Source organism: Exophiala dermatitidis (assembly GCF_000230625.1).
Source record: "Exophiala dermatitidis NIH/UT8656 unplaced genomic scaffold supercont1.2, whole genome shotgun sequence".
Lineage (NCBI taxonomy): Eukaryota > Fungi > Ascomycota > Eurotiomycetes > Chaetothyriales > Herpotrichiellaceae > Exophiala > Exophiala dermatitidis.
Window position 1 is genome coordinate 2,725,566 of NW_008751647.1, and position 26,903 is coordinate 2,752,468.

Below are 26,903 nucleotides of genomic sequence, written 5' to 3' on the forward strand. Positions count from 1 at the left end.
GTAAGCAGATCGATAAGATGCAGTGGTACCTACTATTGTTGACTTCACCGCTCTGCGCTATCATTACTACAGTTGTACTGGGCAGGAGGCACTCATCAGTAGTGACTGAGTGAGTGCAGTGAGGTTGGGGCGGGGATGGAGAAATGTTCTTCCGACTGCTTACAAAATCGCTCATCAGCTTGACAAGGCTGAGCCTTGTTACGTTGTAAAGCCTCCCAAAAAAACTTGAAGGGTACTTTAGTACAATTTGGTACAGTCCGTGTTTTTGATGATATCCTGTAAAGGTATTAAGCTCTGATCGCCTTCTACTTAAAGGCGCTGGCTGAGCCAGAACAGCTACCCATCACTTCTCAAGCATAGGACTGTCATTCTACCAACATGGCCCAGCGGTACCCAGGAATGCTGGCGTGAAAGGCAAAGACGTTGCCCGATCCCGCTGCTTAAAAGACTTGGTTAAACATTCCACTAAATGATTTCCAAGTCATCGTCGCTGCCGCTTCCTTCGTCCGGTGCAGGGGCGGCAGCAACACCCAGGCTTTCCCGCCCTGCTTCTTTGATGCCTTTGGATGTAACGAACCGCGTCTTCTTGACCGGTGACAGACGCACATCAGCCGCAGTGCGTTTCCGAGGAACCACAGCGCCGGTTCCGCTGGCCGAAGCGTCGTTGGCATCCTTTCCGAGGATATGTGTCCGGGAAACGGCGCTGTTTGACCTCGAGGGTTGGTTGTCCTCCGGTCCCCGTGTGTTTGTAGACGATTCTTTGGCCGATGCCTCAGCTCGAGATTTGGCTTTCTGTCGCAGATACTCGGCCCCGGCACCACCAAAGCCAGCATGCTTGCCGGAGCCCAGCTTCTCGGCAATCTCGCGCTCCTTCTCTTGGACCGCAAAGTGTTTTCGCAGCCGGGCGTCGCGGTCGCGAGTAAGTTTGCCCTCGGGGATGAAGGGGTCATCGTCAAAACCAACCCCCAAACCGCCATGTCCGCGGGCGGCATGAACTGCACCAGGAGCCGGCCCGGTGTTGGATTTCGCAATATAGTAATGGCTTCCTGTCCATCTGTCGTATCGGTGGCCGTCTTGGGGTTGCAGACCGTTCTGGCGGTTTGATGAACGTACGTTTTTGTCGAAAAATCGGCGACTGCCAGGTCCAGTCCCACCGAAGCCATTAGTGCCAGTATTGACGCCCATACGTGTCGCACGAGCTTTGTTTAGCTCGGCATTAAGATGCCACTCGCAGATTTCAGTCTTTGATGAGTCCAGCCAGCTGCCGCACTCCTTGCCGTCCTTCTTGAGTGTCTTGCAGTATCCAAGATCGCGAGCGGTTCCGATCTCCAGGACCGTATCATCACCGCTGCTCAAGGTCAAACTGAATGCGCCGGTGTCCGTTTTCCCGGACTTTGGTGGCATAATTCCAGGATTCAAGATAGCCACCACCGTCCCCGGTGTGAGTCGGTGGTAGCGTGGTAATGCGGTGCCAAACAGGTACAAGTCAACTGTCCATTTGAGGTCTGTCAATGTCAAAACCATAAATCGTCGTTGGTTCTTCGAACCATCATCCCACTGCTGTTCCCAGTCTTTCGTGCCTACCGTTGAGCTGTCTGGGGCCGGCGTTTTATGGTCCATTGGAGAGGATTTGGATGCAATGACGCCGCAAACTACGTAGTCGCATACCCCATCGGGCAATTCGAACTCGGGCGATTTGATTTCTCTTAAAAGATCTGGAACTCGGTAGATTGTGAATCTGTCTGGCGCTAAAGTTCGTTTGAGGAACGAATGCGGTAGTATGCGTGAGGATAGATGTAGTTGCGAATAGCCTTCAAATAGAGAGGCATCCGCTTGCTGCCTAATTTCTGAAGGGGAATTTCGAGATGATGGCCTCGACGGTGAAGCTCTCGACCCAAGGTTGGCCTGACTCTTCTCTAGGCGCCGGGAGCTGGAACTTCCCTGCTTTGTTGCATTGACAATGTCCTCGCGACTGTATGCTTCAGAGTGCAATTGACGGACTGGTGATTTGGGAGCTTCATGGCTGCGAGATTCTATCGCGGCTGATTTGTACCTCTCAATTTCCGCTTGGTCCAGCTCGAATCCTTTGCCACGAATGCGGCTCGTTGTCTCGCGTTGCTCTTCCCGGGCCTTCACACGCTGTCGTGCTTCCGCCATTCTCTCGCTGAAGGTTTTCATGCTGTTGCCTTCACTTAATGCTGATTTTGCCGTGACAGCTGATCGTGCGGAGCTGAAGGCTGACGACCGCGAAGAGGGACGGTCACTTCTGCTCGACAAGACCTCGCCTCTGGCATGGGTGGCACCGGCCGTGGTGTTGGCTCGGCGAAGAGAGATGTCGCTGCCCCTAACCCCCTTATCAATACCAAGCAGAACCCGAGAAGGAGACCGCTGTTGAGCAACCGGCTGTGCTCGTTTAGCTGGGGAAACCTTAACCTCCACTTTGGCCGGTTCTGATGCGGAATCCGAGAATGCTGAGGTTGAAGCCTGTGCCGAACTCGGCCGCAATGGCTCCTTGCCAGCAGTCGCTGCTTTGGCTTTGTTTTGCTGCAACTTTTTCAACTTCAACTTTGCCTCGATCGCGGCCAGCTTGAGCTGTAAAGTCTCTTCATCTTCTTCTAAATCGTCATCCATATTCTCATCCATTGAGAAGTGTTCTTTATCCTTGCGCGCCGCCCGAAGGCGATCGAGCAGATTCGGGGTGGTTGCAGATCGCTTGATTGGGGAGCGGGAGATTTGCGCATCGTATCGTCTGCGACCGCTAGGGGAGCTGAGAAGCGCAGCTTTGGGAGACTCGGGTGGCCAAGGGATTTCATGAGACATTTCATCTATTGCGGCGCTGTAATATTGAAGACGGAGGATTTTATGCTCGAGTGATATGTGAACCGGGGGCTCTGCAGTTGTTTGTTTACCACGAGGTATCGGTACACCCAAAAATAGCCAACACCGCTCTTGCCCCCAGGGAGCTCGTCAAGTCATCAAATCATTAACCTCATACACCATAGTATCCCAGTCGTTTCTGTCATTGCCTGTTCGCATTGGACAGACGATCGAGTGTGTCAATGGGTGCCAGTTTGACAGTCCCTGTGCGGAGGCATCTGGCCCCTATGATTGGTTTCCGCGGACGCGTTCCAGATAAAGTACCAGGTATCTTGAATTCTGCGGAACGCGTTGCGACTGGCTTGGCATTGATATCGACAGCCTTGCGGCTCGAGGGGCATCTTCAACCTGCGGCCCTTTTCAGTCCGTCCGGCTGTTACAACGTGTTGCCTGAATTGCCGATCACCATGGGCGTCACAACGCGTTCAGCCACGAGCAGCCCGGTCAAGAAGTCTGTCAAAGAAACGTCCGCCGCCGAGTCCAAATCTCACCGAGAACCTCTGAAGCATTTTATCCTTCCCAAGGATATCAGTGAGGGGGCACGATTTCTCCTGTTATCACACCCTCGAGATTCCTCCAAGCAGCGCTTTCTCTTTTGCCCCAGTACGGGGTTGTTCCAGTTCACCAAAGTCCAGACACCCTCTACCGATCCTCGAAGTCTACTTTTCACAAGACGCGCTTTCGATGCCAATGATGGTCCTGCAGATACGGTTACTGGACTTGTCGAATCTGACAGACCTCTGAGCAATGGATACATAAGCAAGAGCGCGGAATTCTTTGTGGCTACTCCATTTGACATGGTCTTCATCTTTTTACCGTTGCTCATGCCGGCGAAGGCACCATCGAGCAAGGTGCTGTTTCAGCCTCTGGACGACATTCTTGAGCATCATCTTCAGAATGACACGCATTTACGGTACCTTTACGACCACGGACGAAGCATGATAGAGAAAGCATGTTCAAGATTCTGTGACACAATTGAGGCTGGAGATGAACATATGTACAGAGCTAGTGAGGAGAAGGTGCTACGCATGGTCATGCAAAAGATCGACAATGCAGTAGACCAAGGCCTGCCCGCCAGTCTGGAGGAGAAGTTTGTGGCGAGAGCCCTGGAGGCTCCTGTGCTGAGCGTAAAGCGGGAAGACACCGCCATGTCAACAGTTTCAGCGAATACGGAGGTACTGGCGCCGGACATGCTTGAATCACCTTCTGAAAGCTTTGAATCACAATCAACAGCAACGAGTTCAGCGCAGTCTGTCTTCTCTGAGGCATCCACTGCCAGTTCAGTTAGCACTGTGGTCCAAGACACTGTACCACAAGAGCTGTGCGATCTACAGAAACGCAGAACAGTTCTCGAGTTTATTTTATCGTCTTACTTCCCAGCTTCTTTCGCGGACCGGATTCGAGCTCGGCTTAACGGAGAGAATTCTCCCATCAACTTCGTGCCATTGGAGGAGCATCTCAAGTCAATCGCCGATATGAGAGCAAAAGCACTGGCGTCTCGGTCTGTTGACGATTTTAGCCGAAAACGAGGATTAGATGACGACGAAGCACTAGACTTGCGGGCAGAGAAGAAACGGAAGCAGGAAGAAGAAGACAAGAAAAAGAAACTTAGTGAATCTCGTGGCGTAAGAGAGCTGAAGAAGGTGAATGTGTCAGGCATGAAGAAAATGAGTGACTTCTTTGCAAAGAAGTCTGTTGCTAAGGCCAAGGCGTGATGAAAATACTCTTGACTATTCGAGATGATTATGACACGGAGTCGGAGGTCTTTAGGAAATGGTCCATTTGCATGTATATGACGGAACAACGGAGCAGGGTGTTTGGGCGTTGAAGGCTTTTGATACCCAACTTCGGGCGCCTTGGACCTATACAGTACAACTTAAATGGTAGGATGAAGGAGAGTTATCTGCTACACGGCACCTGTTCAATCTTGAGACAAACCTAGCAAACCTCGCAAACCCGACAAATGTAGGAAATGCACAGGCTGCCACTGACAGTGGAGACAGCCTGAGTGCTACGCGTACTCGGGTTCGGAGATAGCACGCTCCGAATGATGAGATCATGATCGATGCTTGTTTCGACTGACTTCATCTCGATGCCGCAACCGTCCAATACCATCACAACATCCGTGCTTCGCGATCGAGCCGTCAAACACTGCATCTGACATTCCGACATCCACCGCCTGCACTGCAGTGGCTAACACATGCTCATGGTGAACATGGGGTGCCCAGCTCCTTCTGGAGTTGACGTATCTCGCGTCGCTTGGCGATTCACAACCACATCAGTACCCTTCCTCCACTGAGTTACATTGTTTATATTCCCACGCCTCTGGTGAGAGTTTCTTTGGTACGCTCCATTGCACGCGCCGGTTCGTACCCTCCAGTATGCCTGCATGGTTGTATATGTTCTAGTGCGCCGGCGTCCGCTATCGTTTGACAGTATTTCGTCCTTCTTTATCATATCCCTCTTTTCACTCTAGCTGCCATCGGGCCTCGCTTCGTATATCTTAACCATCGATATGGACGACCGACCAACTCCGGCCGACACCGATGTTCCTGGAGGGTACCCAGAAACGCCCTCGGTATGGTCGGAAGCGCAGGAGGCTGCACCGCGTGTAGAAGATACAACTGATATACCTACTCCAACTCAAGCTCCTACCCAGGCTCGATCCGATTGGATTCCGGCACCTGCAGTTGCCTCCAACCATACGAACATTCGACCCTCTCAAGATACGGTCGTTAACCCCGAGTCTCGTGGCAATGAGCCTCCCCAGCCAACAGGTTCCCCTGCCCGGCCTAAAAGTATGGCTTCTACATCCTCTGGGACAGACACGGATGCAGACTCCCTTTCTGATAGATCAAATCCAAGATATGCGCCTCTCAGAACAGCACCCACGGCAGAGGATAGACGGCCTGAGCTGGAAAAACGCCGAAGTATTCAGACGGAAGACGACTTATTCAAAGTGTTGTCACAGCGTCGAACAAACACGTCCAACAGGTCGGACCCCGAAGAGGAAGACCAAATCGAAAGATTGATGTCACGGATGTTCGGTAAGGCCCGGCAGGAGCATAGTGAGGAGGAGAAGACTCGTCACAGCGGGGTGGTGTTTCGGGACCTGACGGTCAAAGGCGTCGGCCTTGGTGCCAGTTTGCAGCCCACTGTAGGTGACATCTTCATGGGCCTTCCACGTATGCTCAAAAGGTTCTTCACCAAAGGTGCCAAAGCTGCTGCTGCCAAGCCCCCAGTACGAGAATTGCTCAGCAACTTTGATGGATGTGTCCGACCTGGTGAGATGTTGCTGGTTCTTGGTAGGCCTGGCGCCGGCTGCTCGACTTTCCTCAAGACTTTTTGTAACCAACGAGAGGGTTTCGAGGCCGTAGAGGGAGAAGTCACCTACGGTGGCACCGATGCAAAGACGATGAAGAAAAGCTTCCGGGGCGAGGTTATCTATAATCCTGAAGACGACTTACATTATGCTACCCTGACCGTCAAGCGAACCTTGACATTTGCCCTGCAGACTCGAACACCTGGCAAGGAATCAAGACTCGAAGGAGAGTCCCGCGCTGACTACGTGCGAGAGTTCCTACGGGTTGTAACGAAGCTCTTCTGGATCGAGCACACGTTGAATACGAAAGTGGGAAACGAGTATGTGCGAGGCGTGTCCGGTGGTGAAAGAAAACGAGTTAGTATAGCAGAAGGAAGGTGGCAACTATCTCTGCTTTGATACCACAACCACTAACAGAATGTATAGCCATGATTACCAGAGCATCTGTTCAAGGATGGGACAATTCGAGCCGAGGACTTGACGCCAGCACAGCCCTGGAATATGTCCAGTCTATCCGCACTCTCACGAACATGGCACAGACGTCCACGGCGGTCTCACTTTATCAAGCTGGAGAATCACTCTACAAACTTGTCGACAAGGTATTGCTGATTGACCAGGGGAAGTGCTTGTACTTTGGACCATCAGACGATGCCAAACAATACTTCATTGACCTAGGGTTTGAATGCCCCGAACGGTGGACAACAGCGGACTTTCTTACTTCAGTTACCGACGAACACGAGCGGTCCATCAGAAAAGGCTGGGAGGACCGTATTCCTCGTAATGCAGAAGAGTTTGCAGCGCTGTACAAAAAGAGTGAAGCGTACCAGCGGAACCTTGAAGACATCAGAGACTATGAGGCCCAATTAGAGCGACAGCGCAGAGAACGTCTTGAAAACATGTCGAAGAAGACCAAGCAGAAGAATTATGCAGTATCCTTCCCCAAGCAGGTCATCGCTTGTACGCAACGGCAGTTCTTGGTCATGGTAGGGGATCGAGCTTCGCTGATCGGCAAGTGGGGCGGCATCGTCTTCCAGGTGAGTGAAGTCCTCGCAGTTTGTTACGACACAAGCTGACGTTCAATAGGGCCTGATCGTGGGAAGTTTGTTCTTCCAGATGCCCAAGACAGCTCTCGGGGCCTTTCCTCGTGGTGGTGCCATTTTCTTCGTTCTGCTCTTCAATGCTTTACTGGCGTTGGCTGAGATGACGGCAGCGTTCTCATCAAAACCCATCCTCTTGAAGCATAAGTCGTTCTCATTCTACCGTCCGGCAGCCTATGCTCTTGCTCAAACTGTTGTGGATGTGCCTTTGGTGATCGTCCAAGTGGTTTTGTTTAATGTCATCATATACTGGATGGGTGGTGTAAGTTTCCCGGATTGCACACTGCCCCATATGCCACTAACAGTCCTATCAGCTTGCTGCGAGCGCCTCGCAGTTCTTTATCTCATGTCTTATTATATTCTCGACAACCATGACAACCTACGCCTTCTTCAGATCTATCTCCGCCCTTTGCAAAACGCTTGATGATGCCACCCGGTTCACCGGCGTATCTATCCAAATCTTGGTAGTCTACACCGGCTATCTGATTCGTACGTCGCATTCTCCCCTTTGGTGTCCTGAACCTAACCGTAGCTTAGCTCCTAGTCAGATGAAGCCATGGTTTGCCTGGCTGCGCAGAATCGATTGGTTGCAATATGGCTTCGAAGCGCTCATGTCAAATGAATTTACGGGGCTAACTCTAGCCTGTGTACCTCCTTACCTGGTACCCGAGGGGCCAAATGCCAGTCCTCAATACCAATCTTGCGCGCTGGCTGGAAATGAGCCGGGCCAGACAACAGTGGACGGGGCGAGGTATATCCAAGCTTCCTTCGCCTATTCGCGGACTCATCTCTGGCGAAACTTTGGTATCATCTGGGCCTTCTTTGCCTTCTTCCTTGCCGTGACATGTATCGGGATGGAAATCATGAAACCCAACGCTGGCGGAGGCTCGGTCACTATCTTCAAGCGTGGTCAAGTGCCGAAGAAGGTCGAGGAGTCTATCGATACCGGCGGCCGAGAGAAAAACCCCAAGGGAGATGAAGAAGCCGCGGCTGCTGACAAGGGAATGAGTGATGATATGGAAAAAACGGTCAATGGAGGCAGCGATTCTGCTAGCACAAAGCGGGACGAATCTCCCATGGGCCAGGTTGCAAAGAACGAGACCGTCTACACTTTCCGCAACGTCAACTACGTTATTCCGTACGAAAAAGGTGAACGAAAGCTTCTCCAGAATGTCCAAGGTTATGTCCGGCCGGGGAAACTTACTGCACTGATGGGCGCCAGCGGAGCAGGGAAAACGACACTACTCAATGCTCTTGCCCAGCGGCTCAAATTCGGTACTGTAACAGGCGAATTCCTTGTCGATGGCCGCCCACTTCCGCTGTCATTTCAGCGTGCCACCGGGTTTGCCGAACAGATGGACGTCCACGAACCCACAGCGACTGTCCGAGAAGCCTTACAATTCTCTGCACTCCTCCGGCAGCCTCGCGAAGTCCCGGTGGAAGAGAAGTACGCCTACTGTGAAACGATCATTGACCTACTTGAAATGCGAGATATTGCTGGTGCCACTATTGGGAAGATTGGCGAAGGTTTGAATCAAGAACAACGAAAAAGACTGACAATAGGTGTCGAATTGGCGAGTAAGCCCGAGTTGCTAATGTTCTTGGACGAACCTACTTCTGGCCTTGACTCCGGAGCAGCCTTCAACATTGTTAGATTCTTGCGGAAACTGGCCGATGCCGGACAGGCTATCCTATGTACCATCCACCAGCCTTCGGCAGTTCTGTTTGAGCACTTTGACGAACTCCTGCTCCTTAAGGCCGGTGGACGTGTTGTATATCACGGCCCTCTCGGTCATGATTCCCAAGAGCTCATCCGTTACTTCGAGGAGAACGGCGGACACAAGTGTCCTCCAGATGCCAATCCTGCAGAATACATGCTGGAGGTGATCGGAGCAGGCGATCCCAACTACAAGGGTAAAGACTGGGCAGATGTCTGGGAACAGAGCAAGAACTACAAGGCTCGTTCTGAAGAGATTGCCGAGATGATTGAGAAGAGGAAGAATGTCGAACACAGCAAGAATGTTAAGGACGACCGAGAATATGCTATGCCTCTGACGACTCAAACAACAGCAGTGGTTAAGAGATCGTTCATTTCCTACTGGGTAAGTGCTATAGCTATACTGACCTGCTTCTGTCTCTGACAACACTATCAGCGTACTCCCAACTACATTGTCGGCAAATTCATGCTTCATATCATGACCGGTCTCTTCTCATGCTTCACATTCTACCACCTCGGCTACTCAAGGATCGCTTTTCAATCTCGTCTCTTTGCCGTCTTTATGACTCTGACAATCAGTCCACCGCTGATTCAACAACTGCAGCCGGTCTTTCTCAATTCACGCAACGTTTTCGAATCGAGGGAAAACAACGCCAAGATCTACAGCTGGTTCGCATGGACGACGGGCGCCGTCCTTGTCGAGATCCCTTATTCCCTCATCGCCGGCGGCGTCTACTATTGTTGTTGGTGGTGGGGCATCATGGGTTACCGGGACTCGGTGTCCAGCTTCACATCCGGATTTATCTTTTTGTGCATTTGTCTGTTCGAGCTGTATTACGTGAGCTTCGGACAAGCAATCGCCTCCTTCTCGCCCAACGAACTCCTCGCCAGTTTACTGGTACCTCTTTTCTTCTTGTTCGTGGTCAGCTTCTGTGGTGTCGTTGTGCCGGCTCAACAACTCCCGACTTTCTGGCGAAGCTGGATGTGGTACCTGACTCCTTTCAAGTATTTGCTTGAAGCCATGCTAGGGGTACGTATTTGGTGTTGTCGCCTCGTTATGCAAAAAGGCGGGCTTTTAGATGGAGACAGTGGAATTTTAAGCTAACAGATTTTGTTTCGCACACAGGCAATTGTCCATGATCAACCGGTACGATGCGGCAAGAACGAGTTTGCCCGATTTGTAAGTTGGTTCCCTGTCACACCATGATTGATGACCACCTCAGGAGCAAAGATGTGCTGAAGGTGGTTAGAATGAGAAACGGAGGCTAACTTTTCCACCTTACAGGCTGCTCCGCCAGGCCAAACATGCCAGTCGTACGTCGAGCCGTTCATCCGCCAGGCAGGCGGATACGTCCAAGTCGGCCCGGACGGACTATGCGAGTTCTGCCAATACGCCAACGGAGACGAGTTCGCGAGCGGCTTCAGTGTCTACTACAGTCATATCTGGCGTGATTTTGGCATTTTCTGTGGCTTTATCCTATTCAATTTCGCGGTCGTTTACTTCTGCACGTACCTGAGGTTTAATGCCAAGAATCCCTTCAAGGCCCTGTTGATGAAGAGGAAGCAGAAAGCGGCGAACTGAAAGACATTCGTTTACTTGCTTACTACTTCGTGTTGGGGTGCAGTCAACGTGGTAGGGCGGAATGGGAGTGGACCAGGGAATGGAGCTGAATGTGGCAGGCGCAAAGGAAAGGGAGAATGTACGATGAATGGGAATGGCGACTTTTAGACTCACTGAATTCAAAAATGAGGCAATGGGAAAGGAGATGTCATGTAGCGGACTTGTCAGTGGCAAGCCGTTCTCTCGCTACAGAGCAATGATGAATATTGTTACTTGTTGCTCTTATCGCTATTGCTAGAGTACTAAATGACAGTTCGGTATCCCAAGGCTGTCTTGGAAAAGTGGTTCATTTTGCTCGCTTAAGTACCGTACCTGTCGTAGGTGGTAATCAAGGAACCTTCACACGTAAACATGGACTTCACTTTGGCAGCCCCCAGCATCGTTTCCAATTCAATTCAATCCAAAGTCAATACAATTTGCTCCATATTGTTGTGATCTGACTTAACAACTAGTCCGGTTGTTCCCTTCTCCCGCCGCGTCGTTCCCCATTCACCATACGCGCCAGTATGTATGTATCCTTAACGTAAATTGGCAAACCTTGCAAGTGAATAGCAATGCTGTGATATGCCGAAACTCGGTTGCCGGGAGGTTGATGTGTTGTGATGCAGGTAGGTAGGCAGTGAGAAATATTCATGCATGTTTGGACACCCAATCCGCCAACAACAACTACCCCGGCATAATCGACAATTGACAATCGGCAACCATAGACAATTCATACAGTAGACACCAGAAACCAGAGCCGGAGACTGTGGCGGTTGTGTTTACATACACAATACCGTATCATCGTTGACAATCCAGGGTCTGGGGCGGGCTCCCGGCCACTGCATTGGTTTGCCTTGTTTGAGTTTGGGTTCTGTCTTGCTGCTATCAAGTCGTCCGCCAACGGCAACAGCAACATCAATGCAATCCCAGAGGATCCTTCCACGACAGTCAACTCATCGTGGGGAAGAACCATAAATTCACATTCACAGAAGCGGCGCCCTGGGGTTGCTCGTGGTAGGCAATAGTGAAAACCCTGGCCAAAATGGAACCAACAACAGACGTCGACGCAAGGGAAACCCGTCGACAACGCCGCATGGCAGCGGGACGAAGTGGCGGGTTATTCGAGATTGTCCAGGATGGCGAAGGGTTCAGTTATCGCTATGCTTCGCCCGAACCGTTGTTATATCAACAGCAAGCGAATGATATTGCGACGCAAGGCGTCGAGTCTGTGGAGCCGGCGACAAGCATAGAATCAAGCTTGGAGGTTGCAGGTGGCGGGAGCCTTGAAGAAATGAACGAGGCCGCGAAAATTGCAGTGCAGGAGGTCGAGGGTGCTGCTCCAGTGACCGCGGAAACGGCACAGCCACCGGGACAGACTGTATCTTCATCGCCAACGACCAGAAGCCATGACTGTACGGCAGGAGAAGCACCAGTGCCGATCATTATCGACAGCAAGAACACCGAACATAATACGACCGGCGCGGTGTCGGCCCCAACATCATCGCCGAAGTTGCCAAGAGGAAGCTGGGAGGGCACCAAGGGTAACACGACCCAGGAAGTACTCCCTCAGGGAACGATAGATGGAGAATATAGCGACATGCCACTGATCCCGACACCTCAGGTTCCCACATCCCCGACGCAGATAAGCTCAGAAGCCGTCAAGGGGGAAAGGACGCCGGCTTCCATGGCTGGAGAGACACTGGATATAAACCGACCCAGCTCGGCTTCGGTCCCGGCAGCAACGTATTGTGCTGATTTGACAGAGGCAGCTTGTGGGCGACCAGAGGGAGAGCAGGTGGAAATCTTTGACGCCGGGACGAAAGGAAGGCGCATGCGAACATGGAAAAAGGTCGACCGGTTTTTCTCACGCATTGTGCATCGGAAGAAGAAATCCATCGAGCCAGTTCCCACGGATGTCCAGGCCGCCCAGCCACCACCACGGATTCCAGAGCTGCAAACACCCAAGCTTCGAAGAGTGATTTCCCAAGCGGAAGCAAGTCCGCTCCAACAGCAACTCGATCTGGAGCATGACCAAGATCCTGGACAGGATGAAGTGAACAGGGAATTTTTCACTCCGCCTCGGAGGGTAAAAGTGGCATGCGGGGGAAATAGGCATGGAGAGTCGGATTCGGATGCCTTTGACTGATCATTGACAAAGACGCCCGTGGGCATCGTGATGTATGATGAGGTTGTTCGGGCCGCCGGAAGCTTCGGCGCTGTCCAAGCTGTTTGTCAGATTGGACTAGATGTGGCTCGCCTACTTATTGTGATGGAGTGCCACCGGACTCCCTTATGAGTATGTCTCCTTCCACGAACAGAGGACTCCAGCGTCGATACCATGGTCTCACCCATACAAAGCGAGCAGGTCATCTAATTACCGCGGATTCTGGCCAGCGTAAGGCTTGTCTGGTACCACCATTGACAGCTTTGTTCGAATTTAGCTTGGAAGTCCAATAGGATGATGGATACTCACTTGAGTCGGAAAATCAGTATTAGGAATTGTTACATGCTGCATCACCTTTTCATCTGCCACTTATTCCAGGATTGACCCTGCAGCTAGGTGTAGAGTGGCATGGTGGCAGCATCTTGACCGTGTGATGCCACAAACAAGGCAGAGGTCGACTTCACTTATCTGCGTCTGGTGTTTGTGTCTCCCCAGCTTTCTTTGATGCGTAGAAAGCGGTCCGTTTAGCAGCTATCTCATCGATCAGGGGATGATTGTCCAGAGCCGCGGCCGCCGCAGCTTGTCCGGCTTCGACTTTGCTCAACCCTTTCCCACTGCCCAGGTACTGATTCTCCCAACCCCAACCTGTCAAATAGACTCCCACAAAATGTGTCTCGGTTCCTTTCCCGTAGTGGATGATGGGTGGTCGCTCGTCCACATAGTTGATCCTGATGCCAGCGCCTGATATCTTCCTGGCGAGTTCGTTTTTGGAATTGGTTGAGGGCGGAGGCTTTGCTGACACGGCCTCGATTTTGGGCTCCCACAATTGAGTCAACCATTTTTTGGCAACGTCAAACCCATCCGGATGAGACAAGACAACCGCTGCAACGTAGGCTTCAAAGACATCTCCCTTGATCTTAAGCCAAACGCCCGGCGGCTGTTGACGGAGTCGGTTGCAGTCTTTGAGCTGTCGGTCAAAACCATAAAGCACCGAATACTGACCGATGGTTTCGTTCTTGACCATGGATTCACGGACTTGGGACATGCGTCCAACAGGAAGGGTGGGAAGTCGTTCAAAGATGAGTTGGGATGCTATCAATTCAAGGTAGGCATCTCCTAGGAACTCGAGTCGGTCATAGCTGTCACCGGTGGCACCAGCCGTGCTTTGATGGGTAAAGACGGTATTTCTGTATTGATCCCCAATGAACGGCAGTGGTGGAAGCAGTGCATTGTCGGCCGGGGAATTTTTAAAGCCATGACCGTTGGCCGACACTGAGTTGTCTAAATGGACTTTTTTGGCTGGCTTATTGTGGCATTCCCCGTGGTTTCTCTTCTGGCCAATGTTGGCCATGGTGACTGCACGGGACAATAATGGTCGGTCTTATGCCATGAGGATGTCCTGTGTGCAAGAGAAAATGTACAACAGAAAATATATACTTGATACATGTGAAGTCGAGCCTGACGGAGAAGCGCAGGCGGAGCCGAAAGAGGAAACTTGAGCCGGGCGCAGTTTCCGCGCTCAATCGACGACAATTCTCGCTCCCTCGACATCATCGACGAACACATTCTTTCCACGCGACACTGTCTGTCTACAGAGCATTGCCATGGCTTCCGCGTCGCGAGGCCGGCTGTTAGAGCTTGCAAAGGTATGGCTGCCTGAAATCGTGCGATTTTTGCTTTTCCAGGAGTTTTCGCGGTCAACTTTTCCCTTGAGACCAACGTTATTTTTGGTTGTTTATCGATCAGGAATCACTTCGGATGATTCATTGCGCATCTGCTGACAGTATAATCCTTTGCACAGCTCCAATGCTCGATTTTCTCCACCACCTTCAACCCAAACCAACAACGACTCGGTAACAAAATCTTGCGCCAAAGACTACGAGGCCCTACGCTCGCCGCATACTACCCGAGAAGGTCGGCAACGGTGGAGGATATGCTTGATGAATTCAAGAAATTCGGTCTAGATGGGTTCAATGAGGACGAAGAGACCCGATTTGAAAGCATCCAGATCGCCAAACTGAGAGGCAAGGGTGCTCCTAAGAAGAAGAGGACCCCATCAGGTATGTTTTCATCCCCAGGAAACTGCCCAAATGTCACGAGCGAGTACTGATATTTGCACAACAGACAAAAAGAAGGGCAAAAAATAGCCGTCTGGTTTGTTCCGCATTGAGGGGGATTATGGCGTTTAAGTCTGTGTATATAAGATGAGATACCTTGTTGCAATATCTCAGGCTGAAGTGACGACTGGCGCGTTTGCACAAAACTCTTGAGAAATGATACTTTACGAAAACAAACTAGTCCGCCGGTTGCCCATTGAATCAGGCCGCAGGTGCACGTACGGGCAATCATACACAACGTTGGCCTGCGAGGATGCCTCCGACGGATCTGAAGCGTCCAGCAGGACGGCAACCAGCTACACTAAAACTGTTACAATACCGAGGAAACCCGGCGAAGTGGAATTGGGCCAGCACTAGGACAATGTTGTGGAAGCGAACAGGAGGAGCTTGGTCCCCGACACGCCTACCTAGGCAAGATGATAGCGACAAGATGGCGCTGCAGTCAGCTGGCCGTGCCTTTTGTTCACAGCCGCAGATGGAGGAGCCGGGGCGAGTCGGCCAAAGGCCGTGCCGTGGGATACTAGTATGGATCTCGAACGGCGATATCGGGTGAGGACCATGAAGTGCCCATTTGTATTTCGTTGTTGCTCAGGGTCTGCCAACCGACACGTTCCCGAAGAACGAATTAACTGCGCATTCCCCAAGTGTTAATGGCTGGACACAGCAATGCTAAAAACGCCCAGTTGTAAAATGATTGGTTCGGGCAAAGCAGAGCAGCCTGCGCGCTCCGCAGTTAGAGAAGGAGCGACTGAAACTGTGTTCCCCGCAAATGGGCGTCGGAACCAGCGCGAAGTCGCCGTAATGATTCGTGGGCGCAGTTTCCCCTCCTCGGCCGGAGCTGGAGGTTGACATCACTCGTTCGGTTGCGAGAAACAACACTGACACTGCAGTCGCCGAGGACGGAGCTTCCCACATTTCAATTGCAATGACACAGGGACCGAACCACCAACGATATCCGGTGTCCAACCGCTACTTCTGCCCGGGTACCTTCATTAGTATTAGAAACCGTCTCTCGGAACCTCGCAGGCGCCACTGCAGTGGTCAGTGGTTGGGACAACTGTCGAGGGAAGAGGGGCACGGCACAAAACAACTGCTGCGGGGCAGGCCTTGAACGTGAGCTCGTCTCCGGGGTTTCCTCATCCTAAATAATGTCCCCAGCATGATGGCGTAAGTCCCCTCCTGGGTAGCGGTACCAGGTACCTTTCGGGCCCACGAAGACTGGTACAGTACACTACCCCAGGGCAGCGCGTTCTGACCCGGACCCAAACATAAGGTCCAAGGTATATATCTGTCCACTGTGTCTCCCTCGGCTGCGCCCACGCTTCGCAAGCCTCTCCGTCCTCACCTATTTCCCTTCCAGCTCCCAGACCTTCGACCAAACTTACTACCTTCGATACCACAGTACATCCTCCCACTCACACCATGTCAGGACTCCATGAGGTACAGACCGGCTCCGGCCGTCTGGCTGGTAAAGTTGCGATTGTCACCGGTACGTGTGCATGCTCATCCGCTCTCCTGCCTTCTCGGAGAACAAGACCTAACGATCTTGATCCCAAACAGGAGCGGCATCCGGCTTCGGTCTCGCCGTAACGCAAAAGTTCGTCGCCGAAGGCGCCAAAGTCGTCGCCTCCGACATCAACGCCGCAGGGCTAGAGAAAGCCTTCTCATCGTCCTCCAACTACGCAGCCAACGTGGCCACCATCTCCGCCAACGTGACCTCGGCCGAAGACTGGCAAAAGATGGTCGACCTGGCCGTGTCCAAATTCGGCGGGCTCGACACCGTGGTCAACAACGCCGGCACCAGCTACAAGAACAAGCCGACCCTTGAAGTCACCGAGGCCGAGTTCGACAAAGTCATGGCCGTTAACGTCAAGAGCATCTTTTTGTCTGTCCCTGCCGTCGTACCGGCCTTGAAGAACCGCGGCGGCGGTAGCATTATCAATGTCGCTTCCATTGGTGCCATGAGACCAAGACCGGGTCTGGTCTGGTATAATGCTTCGAAAGCGGCTGTTGCAAACGTAAGAACAAAGGAAAAACTCCCATGTTGTGCACAGAGAATGACGTTTTTTAGGCCACCAAAGGTCTCGCCGCCGAGTTCGGCAAAGAACAAATCCGCGTCAACGCTTTATGTCCTCTCCTCTCTGGAACCGGCCTGTTCGAGATGTTTGTCGGTGTTCCGTACACCGAGGAGAATATGAAAAAGTTCTTGTTCAACGTGCCTCTGGGCAGACTTACGGACCCTGCGGATGTCGCCAATATTTGTTCTTTCCTCGCCTCTGACGAGGGCAAGTTCATCACCGGTGTTAATCTCGAGGTTGATGGTGGTCGATCTGTGGGTGCTTAAAGCTGGATCTGGACATATAAAATGTATTAAAAAAGTAAGCATGGGCCAAGACATCTACAGTATTATCTACACAACATACCCAGTGAAAGTATTGTAGGTTCTTTGCGGAGAGAAGTCCTTTCACGGATGTACTGTACGTTCCAAGCAGGAGCTGGAAATGGTCCCTTCACCAGGGTCAAATTCAGAGACACAATTGGGATCACGTCCATGTCCAGCAGATAGTATTGAATGTCCCGGCATCTCTGAGACATACTACTAATCTCATTCCCGGTCATTCTGTCTGGAATCTTCCTCCTGTTCACAAACAAAAGACGAGAGGAAAATAACCTCTGTTGTTCAAGCCGTCCTACTGCTCTGCTCTGCTCTCTGGCCACTGAAGTGTGTTTGCCCCCTGCTTCTCGAGAAAGATGGCTAGCCAGGCTAGCAGGAACCAGCAGCCAAAGGTGCAACAAATAAATCCAAGGCATTGCCTCTTCCGGACCCCAAATTGAAAGGGCAATGAATAACTTGTTGCCCCTGGACTTCTTTGCTGGCAATCTTTGCTTCCCACTACCAAAAGATCCCATGAACTGCCAGTGTCGAGGGCCCCAATGCAATGGGATGTCTGAGATAGTTCTAGTTCTCTCCTTTTTGGGGAACTGTTTCCGCCAAACCAAGTTGTGATTTGTGTGTTCTGTGCTCACAACACTCCGAGTCGGGGACGCTCTTGAGGCAGCCTAGGGCAGGCAGGCCCCTTCTACTAAAAGGCAGCTCTTCCAAGGCCATCATCCGCCTCCATCAACTGCTGCAAATGCGCTTCAGCCAGCTCACTGCGCAGAGTTTCCCTCTCGCTTTCGCGCTCCCTCGCCTCCCACTCGACCAACACCTCGCGCTTGATGCGCTGTTTCTCGGCAATCTCGACGCGCATGCGTTCCGCCTCGGCTTCGAGCATTTTGATCCGTTTTTCCTGGTCCGGCGGAAGTCCCGAAGGGAGCAGTCTGCCTCCGGGGACGATCTTTTCCGTCGTAGTGAGGTGGTGCTGGATCGGATTTGTTGCCGTCGTCGCCCCAGGACCGACACCAGCACCCGTATTGTTGCTGTTGATGCCATTGGTGTTGTTGTTACTGACGCCGGTACTCGCGTGACTATAGTCACGACTGTTGAACCGCTGCGTTCGAGGATATGTCGTGCTGGAAGAGCCGTGGCCGCCACCGCGGAAAGGATAGGACTGTGAAGAGGGACCTCCTGGTGGCGGTGGGGATGACGACGTTGATGACATGTCACCACCACCAACCGGACCGCCTGTCGTGCCGCCGCCGCGTCCAAACCCGCCTCCGCGCCCGTACTCTGCTTGTCCTCCTCCTCTGCCACCGCCGCCGCTGCTGAAGTCGCTGCGACCACCGCCATACCCTCCCCCTCTTGGCCCGTATGGAGCCGGTCCGCGATATGCTAGACCACCACCTCTCCCCCCGCGCATAGGTGGGCTGGTAAAATCGCGCGATGGAGGTCCATCGTAACGCCCGGATCCGGGGCCAGCGGGGGCGCCACGTGGTCGCGTGGGCGCATTAAGTGTGCCTGCACCGCCACCACCACGATTGTGAGCTGACATTGACATGGTCGACGATGCCGGACCTGTAGGTGGTGATGCATGACCAAAGCCTCCTCCGCGTGAAGGGCCTGAGGGAGGTGGACGGTCGTAGGTGGTATTACTGCCGCCATTCATGTTGCGATAGCTACTCGGCCCAGAAGGTGGCTGTATTGGTTGAGACGTAGTATCACCATTCATGCGAACATCATCCCGCGGACCACTCACGTCTCTTGCCCGTGAACGCTCGTAACTATCTGCAGGTCCTGAAGGCGCTGTTGGAGGTGGCGGTGATCTGCCTCGATAACTTGCCGAGTCTGCTCTGTCGTAGTCGCCCCGTCCACCACGGGCAGGATATGCCGGCGACCTGCTGGGTAATGAACCCGTCAGGCTCATTCTATCGGGATGAATTGGCGGCGACGACCTCCGCGAAGTAGTGTTGGACGCCGCACCCGAATTCAAGCCCCGAGGAGGCGAGAGCGGAGACCGTCTCCAGTCATCACCGGGTCTGCCTCGTCGTGGAGGTGTTCTTGACCTTGGCCGGTAGCTTTCACCTCCAGGTCCTCCTCTTCCATACTCTCGATCTCTCTGGGGTGCAAAGTCCCTTCTTAATGGCGACCTCGGCCGTTCGCGATCGGGAGAGAAACGTCGTTCTCGCTTCGGCGAGCGTCTTGAAGGGTCGGGTGAGAAGTCACCGTACCGTTTTGATTCTGACGGACCAGGACTGCGCCGTCTCGCTCCAAATGCGGACCTCGACCGTCTTCTAGGGCCAGAAGGAGGATTGTGAGGGGAGGGTCTTCGTGGAGAGTACCGCCGCACCGGTGATCTTCTGTTGGCGAACAGATCTTCTCTGCCCCGATTTACTGGCGGTGGCGGCGTTCGTGACCGTCGACGGAAACCAGGAGATCGGCTTCTGGGTCGAGGGCCCCGGTAATTCGTGTTTGGGGTGTATGAATCCATATCTTCTCGATCTCTGCGGTCATCTCGTCGGACATCTCTGCGGTCGCCAGACCATGAGTCTGCGCCAGATCGGTCTCGCATCGGTGGTCGATATGGGCCGTCGCCCGAGGCACCACCCGGTCTGTAGCTTTCGCCCTCGCCAAAGTACTCAACGTTGGGATGATCGTCTCGATCACGGTGTGGTCGGGATGGAGAAAATCGCCGTCTAACCGATGTGTCAGTCTGCTAATTGTTTGGTTTAGAAAAGTTGAAGGCGCTTACCCTCTGTAGCGGTCCATGGGCGACTTGACAACAGCCAAGGCCAGCTACGGCTGGGAACCAGGTCACCTCCGGGCAGGTGATTCACTGCTTGAGTTTAGTCGACTAGACAATTAGTGGATGAAGGGGCCACAGCATTGAAAACGTCGCGGGCGCTACTAGGGAATCTGACGGTCACGATGCCGAACGTTCAACTTGCGGGTCTGGATAATTTATGCCAAGCCAATGGGACAAGGCTGCACAAGGCTGCGACAAGGCTGTGGTCGGAGGGACGAGTTACTTGACCTAGACCGTGAACGACATTATCAACCCGGTGTTACACAGTCCAGGTAACAAGCATCCTAGAATTGGGGTATCGTGACTTGATTACTCTCATTGTGCAGAGGTTTCTGCCCGCTCATTGCGATGCATCTCACCGCTTATTCCTCCTCTCCTCATCACGTTTCTGCCTCTTCCTTGACTCCGTAGCAATCATTTCAGACAAATCTTCCTGGAAGTCCCACTGAGGGTTCTGCTCGGCCTTGCGTTGTTGCTCATATGCCCGCCGAATATCTTCCTTGTCCATGCCATCCCGTGCGGCCAGCGCATCTGGATCCATCGAAACATCCACGTCACCAGGTTTCTTGCGCTTCCGAGATTCTTCTTGTCCAAGAACCGGAATGTTATTTTGTTGCGCTGCTTTGAGATCGTAAACGTGATCTCCGCCAAAGAAACCTTCGACTCGGGTTTGACGTTCCGGAATGACCTGGTAAGCGGACCGAGGATGTGAAGATTCTTCGGTTTCTGTGCCGCGGCGTTTGCGAAGGTCGAATTCCGAAACTGTCTCGGTACCCCCGATCTCGGTGGGCACAGCAGAGGTCATGCCGCTAGGAGTCTCCAAGCCTGTTGAAGTCTCGATACCGGCACCGCCCTCCTCCTCGTCTTCCTCTTCTTCTTCATCCTCGTCGTCTTCCTCTTCTTCCTCTTCTTCTTGTTCTTGCAGCTCGCCCCAGAGTTCTTTTTCGACAGGCTCGCCCTGTTGAGTATTCTGTTGAGGCTGCAGCACACCGAAAATATCGCCACCATATAAAGGTCTATTGGTCGCTTCATCCACAGGTGGCTTGCCCCACTGCCCGGGCGCGAACCCCCAGCTCGCACCTGGTGGTGGGGGGGCATTAACACCGGGAACTTTGAGTGCAGGATACGATGGAGGTGGGCCGTATCTTTGCATGTTGATGAGCCATGGCGGAGGGGCACCGGGCGGCATGTTCAGTGCCTCCTTTAGTTCATCCGAAAGCTCTCCAGGCCGCAGATGGCGCAGGTTCGTCTCAAACTCTTTGCCCTCATAATACACCTCGCCATACCTGGTCAGTTCCGGCTTAGTCTGAAAACGGAAAAATGCCTCGTAAAGTTTCTGGTAGTCGATGTCAAGCTTGCCCAGCTTGCCCTGTACACGTTCACGCTGTTTCTGCTTCAGACTGGCCTGATCCTGCTTCTCCAGAGCCGCATCCCGCATCTCCGCAATGCCGGTCTCTTGGATGAACTTGGGAAGTGCAAAGGGTGGCTTTTCAATGCCTCGCTTGGAGGACAGATATTCCCTCTTCAGCGACCAGTGAGAGGGTACAGGAACAACGTTATGGTACGATTTGATGTGGACCAGCAATTTCGGGTCCGCTGCAGAAGTGTCGTTCCATTCCACCATCTCGGGCTTTTTCACCAGCGCTTTCAGTTCGGCTACTGAAAGCTTCGTCATCTGTTTCCGTTTCTTCTTGGAGATCTTGGGCGCTGCGTTTTGTTCTTCTTCTTCGTCGGGAATGTCATCGTCATCGTCGTAGTAGACTTCGGGTTTCTCTGGCTCCTTCAATGCAGGATCCTCCTTGTCCGGATCCTCGAATTTCCCCAGAACGTCCTTGTACATGTTGTAAAGCGGATTGTCCTCATCGACGATGAGGGGGTCTGAGAGGGGGTTGCCATCGCGACTGTCCGGTTCCGACTTGACCTTGTCCTCCTGCTCTTTGGGTGTCTGTGTTGCTGTAGGTTCCTCTGATTCGGCTTTGATGGTGGGTTCCGCGGTCTGTTCGCGACTCTGCTCGTTGGTCCCCTGCGCCTGATTAGACTGTGCTACAGATGAAGACAGATCGAGACGCACCTGGTGCTTTTGGGCTTTCTTTTTGGCTCGCCGGAGCTGATTCTTCGTGGGCTTTGCGGCGGTCGCCATGATGAGTGCGTTCGCCTCGTGAGCCCGGTTAATATGGCGCAAGACTGAACTGGGTCAGTCAGAATGGGCGATGTGTCACGGCAGGATGCAGGCAGATATCAGTGTCTTTGGCAACAAAATCCAGCCTCGAGAGGCGCGAAGTTCGCAGGGCGACGACTGTCACGTGCAGTCACGTGCTGCGCTGGACATGATTACGTAATCTTGCGCTCCAACTAGGCACCAGGGTGCTATAGTGACTACACTTGAAGATAGCTGGTAGGTATGGAGCCCCCGGCGCTGCGCTGGCAAATTACTGTAGGTAGGCTTGCTGCCAAAAAGATTGGCGGTTCATACATTGTAGAATGGTTTGGGGAATATACCGCCAATCTTTTTGACATCAAGCCATCTCCCTCTTCTTTTCCTGCAAGCAATCAGGACTTTCTCTAGGGCAACTAACCGCGAGACCGGGCCGCGTGATAGACTTGTCAAGTTGTCTCTGGACAACATACAGGCAGTCACGGGATTGAGAAGCAACCCGGCTGTGCTGCTATCCATCTTACTATAATGTTTACGTGACTGGCAAACAGTACGCTCGTAGAACACGACAGTCTTTGCTTTTTTGTGTCCGTATCAAAGTTCTGCAACAGACCTATCCATAGATAGTTGTCTGTGCAGTCTATGAAGATGCCGACCGACGGCTCAGCGTGTGGACTATGTATTATAATATCCGTCAGATCTGCTCGTCATTAAAATCATCGTGGACCCTTCATGCTTCATGCTCATGTTTCATGCTTCTCGTTCAGATTATGTTGGCTATCGTCATTCGTGACCGACTGGACGAGTCGGACGGTTGACTCGTACTCACTGTGCTGATGGGCGCAAGCGTGGGCCCTGGTACGTGGCTGGTGGATGATGCCGGTCGCGGAAAGTCAGGCAGACTCGGCTCCCGTGTACACTGCTGGTGATGTCGCCTCGAGTCACGGAGACGCTGCAAGTACCGGGCGGAACTCTCGAGGCGTTGCCACCCACCCCAGTCGTGTTGTTCTTCCTCCGACAGTATATTGTCCCAAGTCGGAGACTGTGCCGCAGAGACACTCTGAGTGTCATTGGCATAAGGCGGATGCTTGGATCTGCCATGTTTCTGCCGCCGGCTCAGATGTGTGCCTGTCTCGGCATGACCCCAGACCCAGCTGTTGGTACTCGCCTGTAAGTCTGCCGACAAATACACCAATATCTCCTCGTCCTGTTCAATATCGATCGAGTTCGGCTGCTCGTATTGCTCTATAAGCCGCTGCACGAAAAAAAGGAGATATCTTCCGCAGCTTATATTGATGACGCGGGCATCGTTGATTGTAGAAGCGGCTCTCAATACAAGGAAAAAAGCGTCATAAAGTTCTCGGAACAACAGAAAGAGCATGCATCGCCACAAATGGGTACACAGCATCGTAGTGGCCGAGAGAATGAACCGCTGTTCCCACTCATCCGACTGTATGTGCGGGAGCATACAACGTGAGAGCAAGGTCGCCGTGTCCCTAGAAGCATGCATACACTGTTCGATTGCTTGGAATCTCTGGTCTGGAGAGCATGAGGGTGATAGATTGTGGCGGTGTAGCAGAATGCGAGTGTTCTGGAAGTGAATAAGCGGAGCCACGATACATGGGTCCAAAGGCGTGGAAGCTGTGAGCTGCAACGATCCGGGGAAGAGTTGCAAGCATTCGCCCAAATGACTTTCAAATCTCGTTAGAGTCTCGGTCGTGATACACAGAGAGCGAAACATCTTCGCAAGCGGCGCCATAAGCCGAGCCACATGGATATGGCTCAGCAACAAGGTCGGGGGAAGAGGCGACTGTACGTAGTCTGTGACAAGACGCTCTTCGTCGAGGACTTGTGGATATTCCGTGTCACACTCGTCATCGTTGATGAGCATTGGCTTTCCAAGTTCTAGCGCGAGAATACTGTGAACGGATTGTCAGCATGAGATAAAACATCTGTCTATTACGGCGATCATCCTCACCGGTCCCAGACGTAGAACGAATACCAAATGCGCTTGCGCATCTCTCCCTCCACAGGTGACCATTGTCCCCCCTGAACGTGTAAGCCTAGGTCCTGCACAATACGTATTGCAGAACCCAGCCAGATCCAGCTTGCCGATCTTCGATTCATTTCAAGAAGCGCAACGCTCGCCAGAAACGCAACAATGGCTTGGTTGGTGGACGCGTCGTCTTCCCAAAAATTGATGGTCGAAATGGCTCTAGTCAGATAGTCTTGGGCTTCGGGTATCCTGCTGGGATCGTGCGTAGCCAGGGCGCCACAAGCAAGCACGCCATACAACGTAGCTATCCAGTCAATTGGTAAAGAATGCGCGGTAGTTCTGTCCATGGCAATGGCAAAGGTCCGTTGAAACTTCGGCCAGTACAGTACGGGGAAGTGGCGATGGACGCTTTCGTGGTAGTAATGCAGCAATCGTTCACCAACAGGGCGTGAAGGCAGTCCTGGCAAATCCAATGTACTGGTATGTGACGAGTGCGCTCTAGGCTGGCCCCCTGTGACCGGAGGCTTCAGTAAGCCGCGTCCAACGTCATTCAAGTGCAACCTTGCATTTGTGAGGTCTTGAGGGGATTTTGCTTTCAACATCCTTCGAGGCGATTTGCCAACTGTAGGGAAGTCGCTAAAGACCGACGGCGGCGCGGTCCCAGGGCGCATGTCCGTAAACATGTCGTTGATGCGTTCGACGGCGCGAAACCGTTCGAGCTGCTGGCGAGCATCTAACAACTGTCGCTCGAGATCCTGCACTTGTCTGGACAGGTCAGAAAATGGCTGTACGTGCTGGTGAGCAGGCCGACTCACTTGATAGACGACATGCGGCGATTGGTATCTTTCGTGAATTGACAACGAACATTGCGGCTCGAGCACTCAGTACAGCTCGACGTCTCTGTCGCATCGCACTTTGCGGCTAATCAGCAAATCGAAGCCAGAAACAACCATGATCATCTTAACCGACCTTCACCTTCCGCTCCCGGCACGCGTCACAACTTGGATCCTTCCTCCTTTGTCTATAAGCCCTTTTGGGGTTGTGCATCATCATGGCCGATATTTGCGCCGGGGATGGAGAGCCACTTCCTCCCCCACTTGGTCGCAAACCATCCCCTAGATGAGAAGAGACATCGTGGGGCGATATTGAACCCATTTCATAAGGTGAATAGAAGACCGAGTTGGTCGGCTGCTCCAGAGGTGATACTGCGGGACGAGGCTGATGTGAGAATGGAGTTGCCGAAGATGATTGATGGTTGGGATCGTGAGAACTCAGCGGTGACTCGGTGGATGTCGTTCTTGGGGAGTCCCTGACAAGATAGAGATGGTTCTGCATCGCGAGGAGCGCCAGGCTATAGAGGACTTGCACAGATTGCGACAGCTTTTGCTTGAACCGATTGTAACGGCTATGCCCCGGGGAAACAGAGAGTGGCGTGGTAATCGAGAGGCATGCCCACTGCCTTAACGGCTGGCAGCAGCAGTTATTGTTGGAATCCCTCTCCCTAACACAGTTACACCAACAACAATCTTTTTACAAAGAGGGCAAGGACACAACGTTGACATGCAAGCGACACCGCGCGGTTCAAGTCTATCGCGATGAGAGAAGCGAGACGCGAGATGCGAACGAAGTTCAAGGCCTGTCCTTGGCTGAACAGCTCACGGGGAAACTGCGAAGGGGATCCGCTGCAACTGTGTTGCCACTTCGACCTTGAAGTCAGCCGAAATCGTGGCCGAATCGGCTGATTGGAGATTGGTAATTGGCAAAGAAAGGATGTAGAATCACTGAGTCAGGGCGCGGTTGAGAGACCGCTGCCGTCAGTGGTCATGGCGATAGGCCTGTGCTTCTTTAAACTGATCTGTCCATCGAAAATCAACACAACCTGGGGCCCAGATCGTCCGACGATCTAACAGGACAACCGTGGGGGCCCGCTGCGAAATCCACAGCCGTGATGGTCACCACGGTGCGAATGGTTAGTACATAGGAGGCGCTCACCTCCTCATGGCCACTCTTATTAGATGCTCCGAGCTACCGACAACACCAGCGACAAAAGGTCGGCGCGTTGTGGCGTTCGAGATGACATGGATGGCTCCGCCACAACCATAACAAGAACAACCTTTGATGAGCGAGGATGAGAATTTCGACCGCAACCCTCGTCTGATACTGGACGGACCAGCGTCAAGGTCCCATTCCAACCCCGGTGGGAAATGGTCCGGAATCTTCGCGGGCCTGGAAAGACTAATGGAAAGCTAACGGACCTGCTTAAGCCCCCGGTTCGGGCTGCCGAAGTGAAAGAAGCTAGCCACAACGTCCTGACAGCCGAATGGGGCATGACAGGGTCAGGGCGTTGTCCAACGGTCTCTGCCAAAGCGACTAGCAACACCCAAAAGAGCACCCCTGGTCCAAAGACAGAAAAGACTGCGGACCATTGTTTTTGGAGCGTCTTCTGCTTCGCTGTCGGTGCTGTCTCTACTCCGGTTGATTTCTGGAGCGCGCGCCACCTTTCGAGGGATATACATGTGTCCTTCCGCCTTCCCCCAGCACGAGGTGAACTCTGGGGACGAATTGCAGGAAACCATGCTTATCGGAAACATGAGGCCATGACTGTGCGTAGCCGAACCTCGCGCAAGGTTTCCTGGTCTCAAAGCCTCGCAAAGACTTGAACCACACTTCTG

General features: G+C 52.8%; 10 protein-coding genes across 10 annotated transcripts; 5 read left to right on the top strand and 5 right to left on the bottom strand.

Annotated features, from left to right (window-relative positions):
- Positions 1-217: 217 nt before the first annotated feature.
- On the bottom strand, positions 218-3,111 carry HMPREF1120_02445 (minichromosome maintenance protein 10). The gene has a single exon (XM_009156488.1). It carries the CDS (start codon positions 2,818-2,820, stop codon positions 466-468), a length of 2,355 nt encoding a protein of 784 aa, XP_009154736.1. The 5' UTR covers positions 2,821-3,111; the 3' UTR covers positions 218-465.
- A 173-nt stretch (positions 3,112-3,284) lies between these two features.
- HMPREF1120_02446 (uncharacterized protein) lies at positions 3,285-4,592 on the top strand (the record flags this gene model as incomplete). The annotated part of the gene is made up of 1 exon (XM_009156489.1): positions 3,285-4,592. One exon carries the CDS (start codon positions 3,285-3,287, stop codon positions 4,590-4,592), a length of 1,308 nt encoding a protein of 435 aa, XP_009154737.1.
- Positions 4,593-5,392: 800 nt separating this feature from the next.
- HMPREF1120_02447 (ABC drug exporter AtrF) lies at positions 5,393-10,595 on the top strand (the record flags this gene model as incomplete). The annotated part of the gene is made up of 8 exons (XM_009156490.1): positions 5,393-6,560; positions 6,617-7,233; positions 7,283-7,558; positions 7,611-7,785; positions 7,834-9,398; positions 9,450-10,043; positions 10,140-10,193; positions 10,299-10,595. 8 exons carry the CDS (start codon positions 5,393-5,395, stop codon positions 10,593-10,595), a joined length of 4,746 nt encoding a protein of 1,581 aa, XP_009154738.1.
- Positions 10,596-10,764: 169 nt separating this feature from the next.
- On the bottom strand, positions 10,765-14,192 carry HMPREF1120_02448 (ribonuclease III). Its single transcript, XM_009156491.1, has 2 exons — positions 13,090-14,192; positions 10,765-13,041 (listed from the first exon to the last, which is right to left on the bottom strand). Exon 1 carries the CDS (start codon positions 14,129-14,131, stop codon positions 13,241-13,243), a length of 891 nt encoding a protein of 296 aa, XP_009154739.1. The 5' UTR covers positions 14,132-14,192; the 3' UTR covers positions 10,765-13,041; positions 13,090-13,240.
- On the top strand, positions 11,659-12,762 carry HMPREF1120_02449 (uncharacterized protein; the record flags this gene model as incomplete). Its single annotated transcript, XM_009156492.1, has 1 exon — positions 11,659-12,762. One exon carries the CDS (start codon positions 11,659-11,661, stop codon positions 12,760-12,762), a length of 1,104 nt encoding a protein of 367 aa, XP_009154740.1.
- Positions 14,193-14,384: 192 nt separating the features above from the next.
- HMPREF1120_02450 (uncharacterized protein) lies at positions 14,385-14,927 on the top strand (the record flags this gene model as incomplete). The annotated part of the gene is made up of 3 exons (XM_009156493.1): positions 14,385-14,426; positions 14,582-14,840; positions 14,905-14,927. 3 exons carry the CDS (start codon positions 14,385-14,387, stop codon positions 14,925-14,927), a joined length of 324 nt encoding a protein of 107 aa, XP_009154741.1.
- Positions 14,928-16,319: 1,392 nt separating this feature from the next.
- HMPREF1120_02451 (oxidoreductase, short-chain dehydrogenase/reductase) lies at positions 16,320-17,241 on the top strand (the record flags this gene model as incomplete). The annotated part of the gene is made up of 3 exons (XM_009156494.1): positions 16,320-16,386; positions 16,458-16,915; positions 16,969-17,241. The coding sequence occupies 3 exons, from the start codon at positions 16,320-16,322 to the stop codon at positions 17,239-17,241; spliced, it is 798 nt and encodes a 265-aa protein (XP_009154742.1).
- Positions 17,242-17,980: 739 nt separating this feature from the next.
- On the bottom strand, positions 17,981-20,043 carry HMPREF1120_02452 (uncharacterized protein; the record flags this gene model as incomplete). The annotated part of the gene is made up of 2 exons (XM_009156495.1): positions 17,981-19,970; positions 20,027-20,043. 2 exons carry the CDS (start codon positions 20,041-20,043, stop codon positions 17,981-17,983), a joined length of 2,007 nt encoding a protein of 668 aa, XP_009154743.1.
- Positions 20,044-20,435: 392 nt separating this feature from the next.
- On the bottom strand, positions 20,436-22,220 carry HMPREF1120_02453 (uncharacterized protein; the record flags this gene model as incomplete). The annotated part of the gene is made up of 1 exon (XM_009156496.1): positions 20,436-22,220. The coding sequence occupies one exon, from the start codon at positions 22,218-22,220 to the stop codon at positions 20,436-20,438; it is 1,785 nt and encodes a 594-aa protein (XP_009154744.1).
- A 447-nt stretch (positions 22,221-22,667) lies between these two features.
- On the bottom strand, positions 22,668-26,903 carry HMPREF1120_02454 (uncharacterized protein). Its single transcript, XM_009156497.1, has 4 exons — positions 25,201-26,903; positions 25,047-25,144; positions 24,214-24,996; positions 22,668-24,154 (listed from the first exon to the last, which is right to left on the bottom strand). The coding sequence occupies exons 1-4, from the start codon at positions 25,564-25,566 to the stop codon at positions 22,999-23,001; spliced, it is 2,403 nt and encodes an 800-aa protein (XP_009154745.1). The 5' UTR covers positions 25,567-26,903; the 3' UTR covers positions 22,668-22,998.